General features: G+C 38.4%; 1 protein-coding gene across 1 annotated transcript in view; it reads left to right on the top strand.

The window, feature by feature from the left end:
* The window catches only part of KIF16B (kinesin family member 16B), a 125,667-nt gene that overhangs the window by 7,202 nt on the left and 96,956 nt on the right, over positions 1 to 21,509 (top strand). Inside the window, exons 4-11 of the mRNA XM_009873892.1 lie at positions 3,566 to 3,663; positions 4,158 to 4,267; positions 4,873 to 5,015; positions 6,316 to 6,484; positions 6,670 to 6,801; positions 10,050 to 10,225; positions 12,149 to 12,214; positions 14,629 to 14,688. Of these exons, the coding sequence (XP_009872194.1) occupies positions 3,566 to 3,663; positions 4,158 to 4,267; positions 4,873 to 5,015; positions 6,316 to 6,484; positions 6,670 to 6,801; positions 10,050 to 10,225; positions 12,149 to 12,214; positions 14,629 to 14,688 (954 nt within the window). The remainder of the gene's footprint in view (positions 1 to 3,565; positions 3,664 to 4,157; positions 4,268 to 4,872; positions 5,016 to 6,315; positions 6,485 to 6,669; positions 6,802 to 10,049; positions 10,226 to 12,148; positions 12,215 to 14,628; positions 14,689 to 21,509) is intronic.

Raw genomic sequence — 21,509 nt, forward strand, 5'->3', positions numbered from 1 at the left:
TAGAATGGCTTAGGCTGGAAGGGACCTTAGAGATCATTTAATCCAACCTCCCTGTCGTGGGCAGGGATGCCCCTCAACTAGATCAGGCAACACATGGGGACCGAACGGGGAATATTCCCACTTGTCCTCCTCTAGATAGATTAGTCTTTAGAAATGTGCTAAGATTGGCCACTTTGTACTGCCTTCAGCTTAGGAAATGAGTTGCAAATCTTTTCCTTTCAGCTGTCGCAGAATAAGTAGATGTAACTTGACTGTGGTAAGCAGAATAGACCTTTGTAACCAGAAAAGATTGTATGACCTAGATGTGGATTTCTATTTCAGAAATTTATAACGGTGGCATTTTTATGAGACTGCCTCACTATATGTAATAACCGTAATCATCAAGACATTTTGCAAATGAAAAGGTGCTGAAGTTTGTTTGACACTATTCAATAATAAAGGTCTAATCTTCTTGCCGTGATACATAAATACTTTAATCTGGCTTTGTACAGAGTGTGTATAAAATATACTGAGCCACCTAGTTAAATGCTCGAATATTGATGGCCCTGTCAGAGAGAATACAGTGCTATAAGAAAACTTGAATTGGAAATAAATTTTCTTTTTTCCCCTACTGCTCCTTAAAAAGGTACGAATTCTATTTTCATTTTACTTTCAATATCTGCTGTTGGCTCTGGAAGGCTTATTCTGCAATATTGTATGCAGCAACTACTTCCAAGAAATATGTGGACCAGTTAGAATAAGCCTTGAGCAGAGAAACTGAAATGATCAGAGTTCTATAAAATACGATCTATCAGGCAAGTTAGACTTGCATACACAGAGAAAGGAAGACTGTGGAGGAATAAAAGTCTTCTAAGATGTGAAAGGCTGCTGCAGAAAGGAAGAGGATAATTTGTTCCCTTTGTCCCTGGTAGATGGGTAAGAAACAGTATAGGTAAATTGCAATAAGGAGTTTTCTAGTTAGATAGTACAGAAGGAAAACAGACTTACAGTGAGAAAATTCGGCTCTAGAGTGAGCTGCCTATTTTGACTCTACAGATTTCTGTGACTGGAAACTCTGTAACCCGGAAAAAAAATGTCAAAGACGTAGCTGATTCTGCCCTGGAGCTGTATGGGGTGAAAAGGGATAAAATGTTTAAAATACAGTTTCTAATAAAGAGTGTACGTTCTCGAAGATGTACGCTTTACTAATAAACTATTCCGGGAACTGTGTGTTCTTCCTTCTCATTGCTTCTCATCTCTGTATTGCTATGTTTGAAGTTACTCTATTAGAGCTAATATTTCCTATTTTAAGACTCTCTTTGCAATTGCTAAATTATGTCAGACACTAATGACTTGCCTAAAACTTTGTGATGGATGTTTCATGATTTTTCCTTAAGCTTTAATTAAAACTATTCGTGTGTTTCCAAGCATTAGATGAAAGAGAAGCCTTTTTCCAATTCCTGTGTTTGAAAAAAAAACCACCACAAACCAAAATAAATTGTGTGGGAATTTCCAACATTGAACTTTGAAACTTTATCTGGAGGTAGAGATTGATACATATTGGGGAGATCTGCCTCTGTTACCAGAAGCAACCATCTCAAAAGAAGCTCCATTAAGCTGCAAGTTTCTAGGTTTTGGGTTTTTTTTCCTTAAACCAAAGTACAGTGAGGCGAAGGGCTAGGGATGATAGAAGGAGAGAAAAAATTATTATTTCAGAGAATGAAGCCTGGTTTGAGAAAGACAGAGAACCTCTGATTAAGAGGAGGATGAAGCTGGAAAAGGCAAAATGGAGGGATAGAGTATAATTAAGAACAAAAAGACTGAATGATGAATCCAGAATTATATCTGGGCAAAGGAAGGAGGAACAGTTGCTCAGAGATGGCACCTGGAAGAAGATTGCTGGGACACAGAATGCAGGGCAAGCCAAAGAATGAGGACAGAGGGAACCAGCATGGGAGCAGACTGGAGTGAGCTTGGGCAACAGGGTCAGATTTTACGTGGGTGTCTGAGCAGGAGAGAAATCTTTGCTGTGGAGCTTTCACCCTGCCAGAGGCTGCTGCAGGAGAGTCCACCTTGTTTGTGTTTTCCTGCTACCAGGTGTCTGTAAAAATCCCACCAGGCAAACTCTTGGGTGCCTGGGCTACGCTCACATTGGATGCTTGGTCTGCTTTGTCCTGATTTGCCTCCTGCTTGATTACAAGGCCCCAAACTCTAAGCAGGAACGTTTCTTGCCTCAGCAGTGCGTAGAATTACAATTAGTCCATCGCATCAAATCTCTTTACGCATTTTTGGACCAGAGGCAAATTGTAGTTGACAGGCTGTTTTGTAAAGCTACTTCTGTGCTTGCTGCTCTGAGCCCCAAGCTCATCTGTATGTATATGTCCTTTCCCGGTATTCCTGGGAGCCCCGTTCAACACATTTCAGCTCTGAAGGAGCGTTGGCTGTTCTTTTCCTGAAGTGGTGGGGTGGAGATGTGCTCGGCAGGGAGTTGATCGTCTCCCTAATGGGACTCGGTGGGAATGGGGCAGCTCGGGAGCCAGCAGCCCCTTGTCAGCGGAGACCGGAGCTGCTCGACGCCCTCCTGCTCCTCTGGGCAAAACCCTGCCTTTCACTGACTGCCTCGCTGCTTGGCTGGAAAGGGCTCTCCCTGGAGCACTGGCTGTGTGCCGAGTCTCGAGGTATCTCAGCGGCGGTAGCTGCTGCCTCGCAGCCTGACGCGTGTTTGACATCGGTGGTGAAGCAGCAGCCTCGCTGGGATGAGACTCGGTTCTCAAGTGCCAGCTTAACCGAGAGGGTGATGTCCTGCTGCTGCTGTCTGCTGCACTTGCTGAAGTGGCAAGGAGCCTGTAATGGATAGTTGCAGCCCTGCTAGTAAACCACATAGTCTGTAGGGATCTGTGAGAAGGAATACATTGGTTTTTTCCAGTTGCTTTACTAAACCAACGGAGCACTTTATGCCTAAAAACTTGGACCTGCAGAGTTGAGCATTTGGAGGTTAAATATCAAATTTAATTCGGCAATATTGTGGAATACAGGGAATGTGGTTTTAATTTTGTTACTGTGTGCTAATTTACCCAGAGGACACTCTGCATCTTTCAAGACGGGAAGGGCTGTGAGCTGGGGATTGGGGCTTTGAATGATAATGGCTCAGGGATGCGTGTATATGGCTCTTGGCCCAGTCTCTACAGCTGTTGCCAGGTCCATGGTGAAATGAGACAGAAGTTAGAAAAGATAGTATTGAGATAAGGCAGCTCATGTTTCTCTGAGGCAGTTCATGTTTCTCTGAGGAGCTGGTTTCTTGAGCAGTTGGGATGATTTGAACTGAACGAGAGGGGCAAAATATATCCCCTAGCGCATATCCAATCGCAAAGAATTGGAGCCAGTATATACGTTCCAACACATGAAGAGCAAACTGGCGAGGTGGTTGCAGTTAAATAAAGAGCAAGAGAGTGTTTACTGATAAGTTTTTACTTTTTCCCCCTTTTCTGGATGTTGGGAGTCTCAGCTCGTGACCTTGGGGTTTATTTTTTGAAATGTATTGTGCATGCTTATATAGCCTTGGAAATAAGAAATGCTGTTATTGCAGGGTGATGCAGGTTTAATACCTCGAATTTGTGAAGGATTATTCAGCAAAATAAGCGAAAAAACAAAGCGGAATGAGGCATCCTTCCGAACAGAAGTCAGGTAGGTCTTGGCATGTTAATACTTTGCTGGTTATCAAACCTGTTTCAGTTACAATCACCTTGTTTCGCTTTATCTCAGAGAAAAATGTGTGGCTTTTCCAATAATTTTCTATGCTTGGCCTGAGTCCTATGATTGATTTTTGTTGGCAGTCGCACTCAAAATGCACATTTCAACAGCTGCTTGTATTGCTTTGTTTAAATGATAGTGAAAATGCCTTTGCTGTAGGACAGCATCTTCCTTAGTTTTATCCTTTATTACAAGCTGACTTTAGGAGATCTTGATCTTGCTAGTGTCCATTTCCTTTCTACTGGCATCTTGTGTTTTCTGGCTTTTTTCCTTGTGATACAAGGACACTGTAGCCATTACTATCTTCAGCCAAATTTGGATCCATTTTGTTTTCCAGGCACCTCGCTTTCAAACACCCTGGTAACATGGCTTTCCTTTTTTTTAAAGTCGTGCAATCAGTCAGTGGTTTTCTAATCTTTTTCTTTCAGTTATCTCGAAATTTATAACGAACGCGTGAGAGATCTTCTGAGACGGAAGTCATCAAAAACTAATAATTTACGAATACGAGAACATCCGAAAGAAGGGCCGTATGTTGAGGGTAAAAACACTTTCAGGGTTTTGCACTGGGTATTTTATTACCTTTATGTATTCTAGAAAGTTGTGTCTAATTGCATAGTATGTTTTTATCTTCTAAAATATAAGTGATGTTGGATGCAGTGCTTTCCTTTGATATAAAAGCATTAAAAAAGGATAGCCTCTCACTTTCTATCCCCACTTGCTTTCCCAGTGTTAAATTATATACAGTTTTTATCTGTAACTGTATAGTATGTTTTTAAATAATGTTAAGAAATGCAATTTGTTGACTATATTTTATATATCTTTAATATACAGATGGAAAGAATCTATTAGGATCTAATTGTGTTAATCTGTCCTCTACCAGGGAAGGTTCATATCTCTTATCTTATGTTATTGTACTAAATACTTTAGTAAGATTGCATATTTTTTTTATTCACTGTAAATTTCTAAGTACTCCATTGTTCACAAGGCCTCATCCTTTAAGTGATAAGCAAGTATGATGATAAATAAACACTAATTGCAGCGATACTTTGCAGTACTGAGGGTAATTTGAATCTTTTTGTAAAGAAAATCTAGTGTACCTATGAACATACTGAGACTCTGCTGTTTTATTTATTTTCTTTTTAGATTTATCTAAACATTTGGTGCAAAACTATACTGACGTAGAGGAACTTATGGACGCCGGAAATATAAATAGAACGACGGCCGCAACTGGAATGAATGATGTCAGTAGCAGGTCGCATGCCATCTTCACAATCAACTTCACTCAGGTAACAGAACAATCCTCCCCGTCTTAATACGTGTTTACATTCAATAATTCGCAGGATGATTAAAAAATAAGGTTGTCAGATAAGCAAGTATGGGTTGGCAATGACTATGTTGTTGCCTTGTGATAGGGAAAGTTAAAAGTGTGAAAATACCATTTTGAGAATTATACTTATGTTTATCAATGATTATAATCTTTAAAATTTACAGTGTAATGTGATTACTCAAAATGATTTTTAATAGATTTGAGGAGATAATTATTGGGAGATCAGGCTGAATAACAGCGACCAGTGCTGGCAGATTTCACGACGCTGCCGTGACAGAAGTGGGTGAGGAGCGTGTTGTGTGAAACTTCAGGCAGAGCTGAACATGGGCTACCTTTTTCTTGATGTTTTCCAAGGTTTATGAAAAAACTTCTCTGGCTCAAGTCAGAGAGTATAGAAGTGCTTTCTGAGTGTTTCCCTGGTGAGTGATTCTTCATATGGTGCCCTTGGAAACCTATTAATATTCCTTAATTTACTGATGGAGTGGCTGGAAATTTAACATGTTTTCTCAGAGTGTAGTGATCTTCCTGTTGATATGTAGTAAACTTTTCTAACGACTCCAGCTCTTCGTTGTTGTTTTTGGGGGGCTTTTTAGACATCCTGCTAGATGAAGAGAAGGTAGCATATAGAGGTGGATCTCTTTTTCTGACAGAACTTCACGTGTCCCCTCCCAAAACCACAAAATCCTGTGCACCAGCTAATGATGAGCTGCTCATTGTAAAGCTTTCAGAGGCAGGCAGCAAAAGGTTTAGTTCTGCCCTTGTACTGTAAAAGTCGAAAGAAGTTTGAAACAGGGGAATCTGAGTTGATTAATATGAGTTAAGAGAAAAATGGGAGGGAAGCTTCAGTTAAAATGATAGAATAAAATTGCAGTTGCTACTTGCTTGAATTTGGAGGCAGGGGGAGAAATTGAGTGTAAACGTGTCTGTGTGCTATGACTTTTTGAAGGTTAAATATGAATATAATATTTATGTTGAAAGCTTAATAAGTGAATGCAGCGCATGTTCACTGTGCGTCCTGTAAATACCCATTCTCAGCTGGCTAGAAAGTTGCAATTATTGCAATTTGAAAGAAGTAAATACTTGTGTGGGAGTTACCAATTCATGATCGAATGCCTTTCTGTGGCATTTGTAATACATCTGTCTTCTGAAGCTATTGTAAACAAGTTAAATTCAATCATGACGGGAGAAAGGCCACTAGCTTGAATTCAGTGAAATTTCAGAATTTTGGAGCTTAACAAACTTTTCATTTTTTTCTGTAGGCTAAATTTGATTCTGAAATGCCTTGTGAAACTGTTAGCAAGATTCACTTGGTAGATCTTGCTGGAAGTGAGAGAGCGGATGCAACTGGTGCCACAGGGGTTAGATTAAAGGAAGGAGGGAATATTAACAAATCTCTGGTTACTCTGGGAAATGTCATTTCTGCCTTAGGTGAGTCTCAGATTTTTGTGCTTGCTTGTTTGGGGTTTTTTTAGTCATTAAATACCTCTCTGTTTATTTACTTACATTTATGTTTGGTTTTACTTACACAAACAGTGGCGTAAGGCATATGGTTTTTGAAAGTGACTGAAAATACTTAATTACCTTTTTTTTTCCTTCCTACCTCCACATCACAGCTGATTTATCTCAGGATGCAACAAATCCTCTTTCAAAGAAGAAACAAGTATTTGTGCCTTACAGGGACTCCGTGTTGACTTGGCTGTTAAAAGATAGCCTAGGAGGAAACTCTAAAACTATCATGATTGCCAGTAAGTGTTTTTTAAATTACTTTTTTTGCATCCTGAGTAGTTCACACTTAATGGGAGCGGCTGTAAATATTTAGATTCCAGATGCTTTGTTAAGGCAGAGTGTTGTTTACACATACTAATGATTTTTTTCTTTGGGAGTTTTCTATTACTGCTCTTGCCTTTACCTACACTCTGCAGAACATCTCTTCCAGCTGTAGAACTGTGTGTTGTCTCTCTGTGTGTATGGGGACAGTCTAGTTGTTTTGTAACGTCAGGATTAATAGCAGGTCTGCCTCCCAGCTTTATTTTCATCTGCAGATTATCTATTTGGGTGCATATATCGCTGAGAGGAGTATTTGGTCACATCCAAACTGCGTCTGTACAGTTGTTAGACACTTGTTTGCATCAGTAAGGATCATCCAGATGTGTGTGATTTTTGTCCTGACAGCTCCCTCACTGCTGTGTTCCTTTGATACGTGCTCGCTGTGAGAACGATCAGCTCATCTGACCAATTAAATTTCCAAGTAACAGTTCCTGTTTATTCTTGAGGCTCATTTGTGTTCCACACAACTCTGTTACTCATGGCTCAAACCTCTCTCCCTTTATTCCTCTCCTCGCTGGACTGCAGACCTTGAGCCTCAGTAGAAAAACAATATTCCAGCTTTGTGCATCTAGTCAATACTAATGTGAGTCGGTTTGCTTTTCCTGAACTGTGTTATTTTTTGTTCCATTAGTAGCAGAAACAACCTGGTCTCTTTGGGCATTCAGTGGGTAACCCTGTCATTTTTATTTAACCTACTTTTTGAACACATATGCAGTTTTAGCTTTTAATCTAAATTTAATTATTTATGATCAGTCATCCTGCAAACTTTTCTTACAGTTTCCTTTTTACCTATAGGATCGCTTGGTTTAAAAACCTACCTATGGCATATGTAGCCCAGGCTTTGCAACAAACTGGAGTGGGAATTCCATTCTCCCAAAATACAAGTGAAGCTGGGAGGATCTTTAAGGGGTGGGAAAGTCAGAGAAGTAAGGTGTAAAAAGAAGAAGCACTCTGAAATTTCTCTCCCTCTTTGAAATGCAGTCTGACTGATGCAATCCTCCTTTGGGCTTACTGGGAGAGCAGAATCAAGGGACTCAAATGCTTTGGATGAAAATCTAGTCCTTCAGTCGCCTTGTTGCAGCCTAATTCTCTGGATAGCAGGGCATGATTTTGCATGATTTTGGAGGTGTTTTTGGAATCCATGCCCCTTTCTTGGGTCCGTTGCATGATTTTGGAGGTGTTTTTGGAGTCCATGCCCCTTTCTTGGATAGCAGGTTTTTTTGTTGCGTGATTTTGGAGGTGTTTTTGGAATCCATGCCCCTTTCTTGGATAGCAGGTTTTTTTGTTGCGTGATTTTGGAGGTGTTTTTGGAATCCATGCCCCTTTCTTGGATAGCAGGTTTTTTTGTTGCGTGATTTTGGAGGTGTTTTTGGAATCCATGCCCCTTTCTTGGATAGCAGGTTTTTTTGTTGCGTGATTTTGGAGGTGTTTTTGGAATCCATGCCCCTTTCTTGGATAGCAGGTTTTTTTGTTGCGTGATTTTGGAGGTGTTTTTGGAATCCATGCCCCTTTCTTGGATAGCAGGTTTTTTTGTTGCGTGATTTTGGAGGTGTTTTTGGAATCCATGCCCCTTTCTTGGATAGCAGGTTTTTTGTTGCGTGATTTTGGGGGTGTTTTTGGAATCCATGCCACTTTCTTTCCTCTGAGTGATCGTAGCAGTGCCAAAAGAGGATCTTGGACTAGACTGCTGTTTTTTTCTGGCTCTTTAAGTAACACCATGCTGGCATCTTTCTTTTTCCTGCTTTCTTACAGTTACATGGTTGAGTTACTTTTTTTTTTCTTTTGACAGAGGGCTTGGGAAGAGAAGTTTTAGTAACACAGTGAGCTTTCAATGCCTATACTAATGATTACGGTGCCCAGCTGCTTTTTCAGCTGCTTCCTCATCTATTAACAATACTTCTGCGAGGCCGAGTCCTGATGGTTGAGCTCGTCTCCCACAGTGACGCTACTGGGAACGTGGCTGTATCGCCTAACAGAGCCTGACAAGCTGTCTGGATATGATTGGCCTGCTTTTTCTGTAACTAAACACAAAAAAAAAAAAGCAGGAAGATCATCTTGAACTGTAGGAAAGGGTCTTATAAAAGGCATCCAATTCTGATTTGTCCTAATTCTATAACGTATTGTCACATCCTTCTTAGAAAGAGAATAATTGAGTAGTGAAGGGAGACAGTAGATAGAGTAGTGATAGTGTGAGCTAGGGGAAGTGTAGTCTGTTGCCAAGCGCATCTCCCCTGATTCGAGGAGTCTTTAGCACAAAAAAAATATTAATTATGATTGAGAGAGTGAAAAAGGGCACAATATTTTGGTTACTTGATTTTTTTTTCAGGTATCTTCAGTGTCTGATTCTCTGTGTCTCTTGTTCAGTTTGATTAAGATTTCTGGTCCCTCACCGCTTGTGCGTGGTGTTCTCTCCTGTGTTTTTGCTCATCCATTTGGATGTAGTAATCGCCTTTTTAATTAGGAACATTTTGCATATTGTTAGGAAAATCAGCTGACGGATAGTGTTAGAGCTTTCATTTAAATTGTTATTTTTCCTGGTTAAGCTGCCTTTAAAAATCACACAGGTTTCTCTGATGCATCAGACAGGTCAGAGTTCTGTGAGCTGCCAGGTGCCTGCAGCTCAGCAGAACAGCGAGGTTTGTAAATTCTGGAAGCTCTGCTCTGGTTTTGATTTTCATGCCTGCTTTTTGTTTGAATGCTGTTTAATTTCCTTTCAAAACTTGAACTGAACCTTTGGTATTTTTACCTGAAATGACTTTTCCGGTCAATGATTGCACCGATACAAAATACTTACTGTTTTTTCCCCCACTGCTGCTGTAAAAAAATTGGCAAGAAAGCCTTTTTTTAAGTGTTCATCTAGGACATGTATGCTTACCAAGGAAATGTAAATGTGAAGGAGATTGACAGCAAGATTTCTTTACAGCGCTCACTTGTTGGGCTTGAAGATTCTAATACACTATTCTAATAAACCATTCTAATAAGCAAAGCTACAGTGACATGAACGCAGGGGAGCTTGGCAAAGAATGGGAACAAATTGTAGCCACACAGGTTAATCATATATTTCTGTCACTTCACCTGCATTAAGTTTTATCTGACTTTTAAAAGGTAAACTAACTTAATGAAACATGTGGGTCTGGATAAACTGTTTCTGCTTTCACTTCTGTAGCTATTTCACCTGCTGATATCAATTATGGAGAAACTTTAAGTACACTTCGCTATGCAAATAGAGCCAAAAACATCATCAACAAGCCTACTATTAATGAGGATCCTAACGTCAAACTGATCCGTGAGCTGAGAGCTGAAATAGCCCGATTAAAAGCCCTGCTTGCTCAAGGGAATCAGGTTAGCTTTACTTGGAATTTATGTGTAATTTTCCTTGAGTTATAACATCTATTTCTAGAATGTAACGAGATAATTATCTTTCATTATATTGATTTGAGTAAACAAGCTCTATGAGGCTATGAATGAATATTATTTTCCTGATTGAATCAGTTTCCATATGGCCAGCAGATTACCTCTTTTAACATAAGGTGGGAAAACTTGTCATCCCAAAGCTTTGAGCTCTTTCTTACTATAATCAGAGCGTGATTGCAGTGTGCTGTGGAATAGGAAGGAGACTGAGCAGTAAAATATTTCCTGAGTCTAGCCTGATGGACTGAAGAGGTCACTTCATCTAACACCTTACGACAAGTAGAAAGTATATTTTAAAAATTAAGAAATTAAGAAATTGAGCAATTAAGAAAGTATAATGTATTTAAGATGCATAAATATAAAAATGTAGGAGTATGGGCGGGTTTGAACAATGCAGTTTATTTCTCTCTGGCTGCACAGTACGTTAGAAAAAATGTACTACGCTCAATACGCAGAAGTGTTTTCAGTCGTGGTGTAATAAAACACGTCCTGCTAGGCTTCCCTTTTGCACGATTCTCCTTCTTCTATCAATATTAGCCACTGAGAACGTTTGCTGCACGAGCACAGTTGGGCTGAATTTCTAATCCCTTTCCAGGATGGTGAAACCAAGCTAACAGTAAATAATATGCAATTGGCTCAGGCCAGTCGTCACTTTTTAATAAGGTCACTTGAGAATGCTGGATTTCATACCTGAGCAAATATGGTTTGGAAGTATCTGAAAGGATGCTTCAGATGTATTTCTAGAACCATCTAATCTTGTTTGAGATGGGCTGTGCAGTGTGAAATGTGAGTTCAGCATGGACTTTTTTAAGAGAAGGCTCTTACTTAAGCAAGATGTCCTGCTGTGAAGCCTTTGCTAAAAAAGAAGATGGGATCAAAGTTGGAAGCAGTAATAGGTGTTGTAGATGGTTGAAGCGAGAACTCTGCTTGTTACAATTAGAAAACTCTTTATGGGGTTGAATTACTCTATTATACTTGTATTTCCCCTGTATTCTTCAGGAGGGGGAAATTAATTTATTTTCAAATTATGGTTTGCTTTAGAGTTAGGAAAGTAGATGTAGCTTGGACCCATTTGAAGAACTAATACTTTGACCTAGTTCCAAGCTGCAGAATAGTGGATATCTGAAAATAAATCTGGTTCAGTTGTAGGATGTAGTAGATGGCTGCGTGGCAGACAATAGAGAGCTTGCTTAATTTAATTGAGTTTGCGGGGGTTGGTAAAACAGCACGTGGTGTTACGTGTGCACAGTAGGAGATAAATCTCTGTATAATTTCTTTTGTAGTTTAACTTCATGTTCCCAGAATACTGTATTGTAAATCTTTCTGTAGATTGCTGAAGATACTGGTTACCAAAATATAGTGCTGGATGCAGTTTAGATGGTCACATAACTTTTTGAGTATCGCTTGTGTGTTTGCGTATTGCGGAGCAGTTTTCCTTTTCAAAGGCCAGTTACCTTAATATGTATTTCCTAAAGATAAGCAATATATGTATGTATTTTAGTAAAATGGTTAACTTTTGACACATACTGAGTTTTCATGTTTAACAAATAGAAAGCTAGATGTATCAGGAATTACCCATTACACACTTGTGCCTGGTTTCAGTGTCTGCTTGTGGGTGACATGAAAATAGTACTCTCAGACCAATGATTTGTATTTGAAATAGTTGCTTTGACAAGATTTTGATTCCTCTGTTTACAGTATTTCAACGTAAAGTTGTTTTTGTTGGAGTTGAAAATACTTCATCCTAAACAATCAGAAAAGTTGATCAATTGCATTTCTGTCGTTTGATTCCACCAGAAATTGCTACTTTTTTCTACTTTTACTTTAACTTGATGTTTACTTTTTACATTTTAGATTGCACTCTTGGATTCTCCAACAGCTTTAAGTATGGAAGAAAAGCTTCAGCAGAATGAAGCAAGGGTGAGTTATAATTTCATACAATAGTTTTTAAACGAGAAGAAAGAAAGGGAGGGGTGGATCTGGGTGCAAGAGTGTAGTTTTGGGGATTTTTTAATATTTTTTTTACACACAACTAAATTTTCTCCCACCAAACAGCATTGTCTTTGGTGCTTTAAAAAAAAAACAACACACACAACATACAGTGTATCTAGTTTTATCCTTAAACTTGTAATCCAAAAACTTGATATCCATAAACTTGTAATTTTGTTATCCTACTAAAGTAAGTTAACAATATAACTAAGAACAATCTGTGTCTTTGATATTTATATAACGATTTTATTTAACAAAATTATTTGCTCCCAGCCCAGCTTGCCTTACTCAAATTAGTATGTTTGTAGATAAAATAGAGAAGCACTAAATCAGAGCAATCAGTAGCCGCTAATCACGGTAACAAAGTGTTCGTTATGTAGGAAAACAAGTAAAATATGTGGAGTAGGTTTTCAGAAAATCTCAGTCTTTAAATTTATTATGCACATATATTTTCAGTGTCTGATTAGCGGCCTTTTTGGGTGGAGAGTCTATGATCTAGGTGGAGTTCATAGTGTGCCTCACACTCACTTCTTTTAGTAACCCAGCCCAGTGTAGAGGTTGGGGAAAAAAATCCTAAACAGTTTAGATACACTGATAGCTCCAAAAGAATATAAATATGATGGTGCTCTCCTGTTTCTAATTTGGAAGCTTTCATTCTTTATTCTGTCATTCTATGTTAATTATTTTCTATATACTTGCCTGCTTGTAAAGCCACTGCAAGCTGGTTTAAAAAAGAATATTATTCAGACTTGGGAAGAGAAGACAGGAAAATATTTGGAATCGTTCAGCTACATGGTCACAAATACTTAGTTTTGAATATTGTCAGCAAGATGCCAGTCAGGTAGAGGTATGATGCCTTTAAAGAAGGGGCTTCTTAACTGATTTAAATTGTGCTGCTTAACCCTTTACAATGAGAGAAAGAATGCATTGCTTTGAGAATCGTGTTTTGGTGTAAATAATTGGTACAGTACCAATGGGAATCCAGAAAAACACAGATAATAGCAATTTTCAAGACACATTGAAATACTTTTCAGCGAAATGATGCTTCAAATATAAACTTCGTGACAAAAAGAGGACTAAATATGTGTATTAGTGTGAATGACAGCTGCAAAGAAGACTCCAGGCTTCTCCATAAGCAAAGTTTCTGCTAGGAATCAATTTTACACTTCTGAAGTATCTGCAGGAATCCTTGCTGTGTTGCATTCAATAATTAAAGTAGGATCTGCATAGCGCTACTATTAGCCTTAGGTTGCAAATAATTTTGTTTCCATATTTATACTAGGTTTTAAAAAGCTTTTAGCTGAGTCAGAGATGGATGATAGTACTGTTAGTACGTGCAGTTTGCTTTTATTTTTGTGCGCAAATGAGAAGCTTTTATCTAAGGGGAGCTGACGAATCTCAGCTGCTGACTATATGCTAATTAGAGTGTGTTATTCGTGCTCTGACAGTAATCACTGCTTGTCCTGCTCAAAAGTGTCGGCCCCTCTGTGTGGGGAGTATATCAAGCATATTTTATTATCTTTTGTCAGCCTCATTAGAAGGTTATGTGATTATTAGTCATGATAATTACAATAGACATAATTACAGAAAATTCTTAGTAGATACTGCAGTGGTTATAGCTTTTTTTTAAATTGAATGAGTGCAATAATTAATTTGTTTATACAGATCTGAAGACTTTATCACCATATTTAAATAATATAACAAATATGTGGTGGCTGGCTTTAATGAATTGATTTGTCCTTATATAAGAACAATTTTTAAGTTGTTTCTGAGGAATAAAAATTGTTCTGATATGGTGAATAGACCTTCTGGTGAAGAGACCTTCTTCATGTTTTTCTTTCCTCTTCTTGATTATTCTTTTTGTTTCGACCTTCCAGTTAAGAGCACTAGGGTTGATAATGATGCATTTAAAAATGTGGTTACTTCTCTTGTAAACTGTGAGATATGGGTAGAGATACAGTGGTTTTATATGCAAATTTCTGCAGATGAGACAGCCATGTCATTTTATAAAAGCTAGGGAAGAAGAAGTCAATTCAAATGTAAGACTGATGAAGCAATTTTATGGGATTACTCCGTTTCTTTGAACATACCTGCAATTATATGAAGTGGCTGTCTCTGTCCTTTGTTTCATTTTATACTATAAATAAGAATGTTGTGATTTTTTTTTTTTTAAATTCTTTTTTTAGAGAGGGATATTGTAGGTCTGCCAGCTATTGCAGGAGCAGCAGTGCTCTTCTCAAAAGAATTGCACAAATATTTAGTACTTCTCTGAGGATGCATTATCAAGGACTTCAGAAGAGATGTGATTTTTTTTTTTTTTTTCCAATATTTGTTTTATTTTACAGGTACAAGAACTGACCAAAGAGTGGACAAACAAGTGGAACGAAACTCAAGATATTCTGAAAGTAAGGCAAATAAATAAACTTCCAAGTTGGCATTTGAACTAGCCTTAGCATTTTTCCCTCAAAAAAGAAAGATATTCCCATCCCTGGCTTTTTTAATAACACAAAATTTTCTCAATCTTGTTTTAGCTTTTTCCAGAGAATTAGTTTTTGAGGGCTTTTAAGAGTAAACATTCAGACATTGTGGTATTTTTGAATAAGATTTAAAGTAATATTAACAGAAGTTAGCACGACTCTTTCTTTTCTTGGCCATAGAGACCTCCCACTGCGAAACAGCTTCTCTAATAAATCTTTAAATTACTGAATACTTTTATTGAGTTGCAAATGAAGAAAACCTGGGGCAGGAGCAAATGAATCTATCACACGCTTGCCATTTGCATTGTATGAACAAGATCTGGGAATAATCACCTTTTATTTACGTTGGTTATCTTGGTGCATGTGATGAATAGTGACTACAGGTTTCTGAATTGGCCTTCGAATTCATGTTTCGGTCGGAAATGGCTTGTAAACTTGAAAACCAGCTTTTGGTGGGATTTTGCAGCTGAATCTCTTCCAGGAGGTCTGTATCATGTTGCATTTTGCAGATTAAGCACAGATCCAAGAGGGCAACTTGATTCCATACTGTATTTTTGTGCGTAATGTAGACTGAGATTTTTTCTGCTCTCTGCACGTACGTTTGCTTTCCTGCTCTCTGGTTGTACTGGTAAGATGTTACGGTGGCACTTGGCTTGGGATGGAGGTGATATTTTAATGGGCCGTTCTATGATTCCATACACACATACAGAGGAGTAATTCCCACAGCTTTTTTTCCATAACATAGACTAACATTTTTTTTTTCCCCCAGATATTTTAACTATTCTGTTAAATAAATTCTGAAAACAAAGCTTAAGCATTCCTGACTTGCTGTATATGCTGAACATAAACTTGTTTGGAGTGAAACTCAAGCAAGCAGTTTTAAGTCTCCTTATCTGCAACTTCATTCTTTTTTGCAGTTGAGTCTTTGCTGTTTCTCACTTCTTGAGGCCTTTAATTTTTTTTTTAAAGTTCACCACTATGTCTTTTATCTGACTTCCAAATACATTGAGAAGGGCTCCACAATTAAAAATAAAAATAAAACACAAATAGCATAGAGGACAGAGCAGGGTTGGTAACCTCCTAGCAGATGGCGTGACAGAATGGACTGTTTAATGTTTGTCTAGATACTGAACTGGAAGTTACCATTTGCATATTCCTCTGAGATGTTTTGGGTCCAATCTGCATTATTCTGTTATTTTTGAAGCATCTATACGGACACAGAACCTTATTAATCCTCTCTTTACTCACATCTGGACTGGGGAGTTCACTGCCACATGGAGAATTTGTGAATTTGGGTCAATCGTGGAAGTGAACATGATGTAGCATATGGGAGATATTTAAAGCTTTATGTTAGAAATGCATGGATTCTTGCACAGAAATTACAGAATTGTAGGAACTGTTAACTGAACAATTCATATAAACAAGGGGAAGCTGCATTTGTTAAATAGCTGAATATAAAGGATTTAAATTCAGAAGCTATAATTCTACTTTTCTGGTACTGAGCTTTAGTTTAATTAATACAGCTTCTGTATTTTGTATTTTTATATAATGATATTTGAGTACTTGGACTTATCTTTTGTTTCACTTTTGAATTAAAGACAGTTGATAAAACTTTCTTGGCATGAAAACCCTGAAAATCTGCAAAAGATTTCTTGGTTGTACTGTTTTATTTTAGACTATTTTACGAAACTATAGGTATTTTGATATGCTTCTTGTTTAACAACTGCTGAAATCACTGCCAGGATACGAGTGGGAAAGGACTCTTCGGAATTTTGCCAGGCTGAGTTGCTGGAAAGCAGATTTTTAAACTCTGGAAAGCAGCAGCATTTCTTGTAACAGACTCACTCTTAAGTTCATGGGCTTTTTTTGTTCCGTTACTGATGTACCCCCCTCCTGCACACGTTCATGTGTAAAACTGCGATCTGGCGCAAGTGAGACTGTCTTCATCTGTCCACCTTGCTGCCGGCACAACCACAGCTTTTTCCATGCCCTAAGTTTGTAGCTTTTAGGGCATTCTTCATCAAGGAACTTAAAACTTGCCATTTGTATTTATGTTTAAAACCTGCCTCCCCTTGGGCTTGGAGTCCTGAGGTAGTTCCTGCCCTGCAGCAGGCTTGGAGAATTAAAAACCTTTTTGCTTTTCAGTGCCTTAACGCTTTGCTCTGGATCTTTCAGGCAGGTGATTTTGCAAATTCATGTAAACAGCTGCCTATTACCTATTCATATATGCCTGCTAGGTGCAAGGGCACTTGCTGGTAGCTGAATGGGATTTCCTGCTCTACTCTATGTACTTACACCTTTTTGAACTAAGTTGGCGTGGTTTTGAATTGTTCTTGCAGGCTGATGAGAAAAATCTGTTAATGTGTAAATACAGAATAATTGAAAAGACTTTGGTTAAGCCTTGTAAAATACAGGAAGCCAGATTCATTAGGGTGTGCTGGTGTCTTCTACTAGATTAACAAATATTGTTGGAAACACTTACCGAGCTTTTACTGAACACGGTGCTTTCATGAGGCCTGGCAAAGAAGCAATGTGTACAGCTTTGCAAGGAGGGTGTTCCTCAAACTTGTTCACCCTTGCCCGGTTATTTTGAACCTTCTTTTAAATTAGACCAGCAACCTAAATGCTACCTTGAAAACAATTCATAGAGAATGGAAAATACTACCCAGCTAGAAAATACTGAGAGAAAATACTGCGCGAAGGCAAGCTTGTGATAAAAAAATATTCGGCAGCTAAAATTCAATTATTTCAGTTGGCACAGTGCCACGTGTGCAGCTGACACGTGTGTCCCAGTATTCTTCCTTATTTTCACTTGTAGCTTTTATCCCCTTTTGACATTTATTTCTGTGTGGTTCACTTGAAGTTATGTTTTTCCGTGACAGTCTGTGCCGTTAGGCTGGATATGTTGGACTCCTCGATCTTTACACGCCGTCAGTTCTGGATTCGGTGCGGAGTCTGTGTAGCTGCACGTCGTTATCAGCTGCAAACATCTAGTATAATCCTTCACATATGCTCCTGTCAGACTGGACGTGTCTTGGCCCCGTGATGGCAGTATTAGTAGTGTGCTCTCTCTTTCCTGCGTTTGGAAAAAGTCCATTTGTGGGGCGGCTGTCTGGGTTCCTCTGGAATCTGACCTGTGATCAGCTCACCCTTCAAGTCCAAATCTCCTCGTTTTCCTCATGCAGAGATTTGGATGCTGCGTACAGTAGGGGGTGGGGGATTAAGTTTGTACTGGCTCCTCATGAAATGTTCTTTATAGCGTTTACATGGCAGCTTCGTGGCGTTGTTAATCTGAAGTGACGAGCGTTATTTCCAGTGACATTTATTTTCATCCTTGACCCCCTCGCTATAACACAACATGGCACCCTAACCCTACTAACCTGATATTACAATCAGTCCCCCATCCCTGTTTGTAGTCAAAGAGAGGAGATTTTAATGCTTAGTAACCTTAATATTGTGTGGAATGATGCCTCAGCATTGGGTAAAATACTGCATCGAAAGCCAAAGCAATGGCTTTTGATTTGGAGCACCCACAGACTTTTGGGTTATTTCCTTAAATGTCACCAGCTGTCAAAAGAATTGCACTTTACAAACCAGCAATGCTTTACGTTGCTTCTCTATCTTCAAGTGTGCCGCAGCCTCAGCACTTACTTAACTCTAGGGTTTTGCTTTCATCTCAACTCTTGTTGAATTTTTCTATGGATTTTTTTTTCCCCTTCTGCTAATGTTCTACTGTACACATCTCCAAAAAGAAGAGGAGGAGAGAAGAAAAGCTGTTTGCTCTTCTTCCTTAGTTTAGTCCTTTTTGTATTATTCTGTTAAAGATCAATCCTCAGGTCTGTAATTTCTTTGGATGCTTTCTAAGATGTTAGGGTAACCTATCCAACTTTCGATTTTTTTCTCTTTCTTTGAGGCTCTAATTGGTACAAAACTTCTTTTGATGTGGCTGCTGTATTTGACTGCATGTGTTGTCATTCTCCTAGAGATCTTTTTTCCTTTACTGGCATCTTATTTTTGTCATCTTTTGTGCAGTTCCAATTTAAAAAAAAATTCCCTAACCTTTAGCAGCTTTTTTATTAATCTTTTTAAAATGTGTACTCCTTTATGTAGTTCTCTGCTGTTTTTTTCTTTTCAACTTTCTTTTCCCCTTCACTGTTTGCGTAGAAATGGGTTTGACTTTTCACTTTTGCCTTTCCGATGTCATTTGTACCCAGCATCAAGGTAGTTAGTTGCTGGTTTGCTGGGTGTTTCGTTCTGAAGTAGATTTAGGGTTACCCTGTATTTTGTTATCCTGTTTGATTCTAATCATGTCATTAGCTTTAGCTTTGTGTGGCAGAGCTCAACTGCTGTCAAAGGATGTGGAGAGATCTGCCTTCACAGAGTCTATTAAAAATCAGCCTTTTATGTGCGTGTCTAATTGTTGTATCAGTCGTTGAACTAGTAGCTGCTTCAGCTGGCCTCGTGCTGTTGGATTTAGTGGCAAAGCCTCACTTCCATCAACAATACTAATTCTACTGCAGCACTTTATCTCATGTTGTGTAAATATGCTATTGAACGCTGTTTATTTGATCCTTTCCCCCCCCCCGATTTGGTTGTGTACTGCTTAATAATAAGTACATTTTTATGCCTTAACAATGGTTGCTCCTTCCTGGGCAAGAAAACTGTATGTCTGACTTCAAACATTAACATCTATCACTGTTGGTTTTTCTTTTTGTATCATGCTTTTTTGGGGGGGAGCTGAAATACTCTTAACTCGCCGTGATGAGTAAATAGAGACTAATACCAATACCAGTTATTGTGGTAGACATTCTCATCTGAACTGGGGAATTTTCTTTCTTTTGGATTCTAGGTTATACCCAGGAAAGACGTGAGGAGACCAAAACTCAAAGTAATTGTATTTCTCTTCATGAGGTGCTGATTAGGGTGGCAGAAGCTAATAGATTTTGATTTTAATAATTTCCTTTCCGTGCTGGCTTGTATACCACAGTGAACTCTGTCAAGAGCAGTTGGCTGTGTTCTATATAAACGCTGCGTTAGTCTACATTTATTTGCGATTCCAGATAATTTTGAAACCAGTTGCTTGTTTTGAAAAACGTTTGCTGAATGTTATTAAAACACCATTATCTCAGTGCTTTTGCCTGTAAGGCTGGGTGTATGTTACCATTTTCCTCTTCTATGCCCTTTTGTTTCTTCCTATTAACCTTACCTAGTTTGTCTCCTTTTCCTCTTCTCACTTGTTCCTCATTTGTTTTCTTCATTCTCTCGTGTCTTGGTTTTAACAACCTCTCAATTAACACCTGCTACTGTCACGGAACATTCTTGTGTCTCCCAAGTCCGTGACTTCATGGCTGTAGGGTAGAGAAGTTGTGCAAGCTCTTGGGCTCCTGAAGAACGAAACGGAGAGTTTTTTAAAAAGTACTTATTGCATCACCGCTAATGATGGGAGCCCATGAACCGTGGCATGTGCTTCTCCAAAACCAGTACTTACGATACTTCCCCGTTCCGTGCTTTTAGGAACCAACAAAATCTCGTGAGTTTTGTGCCTTATTCCGTTCTAAGATTGCTAGAACATGAAGAACCTACTGCATAATGTAGTTTTCCTAAATTGCTAATGAATAGCTGTTTGGTGTTTGGGATTTTTTTGGTTTTGTTGTTTTTTGTTTGCTTGTTTCGAATTCAGAAATATCTAAATTACATAAAATTATGTGATGAACAAAAAAATACATCTTCATATTTGTTACTATTTTTATCAACCTAACAATATTGCCATTGCGTAAATTGGATATTGGAAAACTGCATATTCTATGAGGTTTTTACAAACGATGCCAACAGAGGCTTTAATCTTGGCCTTAAAAAGTACATGTCACTTTTTAAGACTTCTAGATATATGCCTTTAGAACACAGGCTCAAAAATGGCTGTATTTACAGGTCAAATAAAAAAGGAAATTGCAGGAGTGCTGTGCATCTATGTACAAACCAATGTATGCATGGTACTGTATTTAAACTGTTCCTTTTCAGCTTTGGCATATGTGTTTATTTGTATGTTTGGCAGGAATAACACTTATTTCTAAGGACTTTTTCACATTTCAGCAAGCGCATAATTTTTGTAAAATTGTTTCTAGTTAGACATGTTGGTGTTGCGTTTTGGTTAGAATGTCTGGTGTTGGCTGTGTTTGAAGCATAACTGTACTTTTAATGGGAGACTTGAAATCTGTATTTTCATTTGAACAAATTTTATTTGTTCTTTTGTAACTTCTATTTGTCATCTGTATCAGACAACACTCGTTGCGTGCTTCCAGCATTTGTTTCCTTTCTACATGCTCTGTCTTCTGCTTGAATTTTTAAGAAAGAGGTTTAAAAACCACTGCAAAAGGAAGATCTACGGAGCTGGCAGAAAGAATTTAAGTCAGATGTTACTGCTGAATTTGTTTTCTTTTAGAAAAGTTGATAGAACAAATATAGGAACAACTTTGCTCCTCGGCATGTTTGCATTCTCAACAAGTGTTTGCCCTCCAACAATTATGTAATATATGTACATTTATCAAACTGAGTTTATATGGGAAGGGAAAATACACATTTGCATTAAACAGGCTGTTATTAGCGTATCATGCTTAATAGGATTCCCTTCAGCTGGCCTGTGAATGTTCTGCAGAAGACAAGACACTAAGAAAGTTTTAGAAGGGCTGCTGTTAATTATTCTTGTGTCAGAAATCACACAAAAAATAATAACTTCTCTGTCTCTTGAAGCC

Source organism: Apaloderma vittatum, unplaced genomic scaffold, assembly GCF_000703405.1.
Source record: "Apaloderma vittatum isolate BGI_N311 unplaced genomic scaffold, ASM70340v1 scaffold11617, whole genome shotgun sequence".
Taxonomy (NCBI): Eukaryota; Metazoa; Chordata; class Aves; order Trogoniformes; family Trogonidae; genus Apaloderma; species Apaloderma vittatum.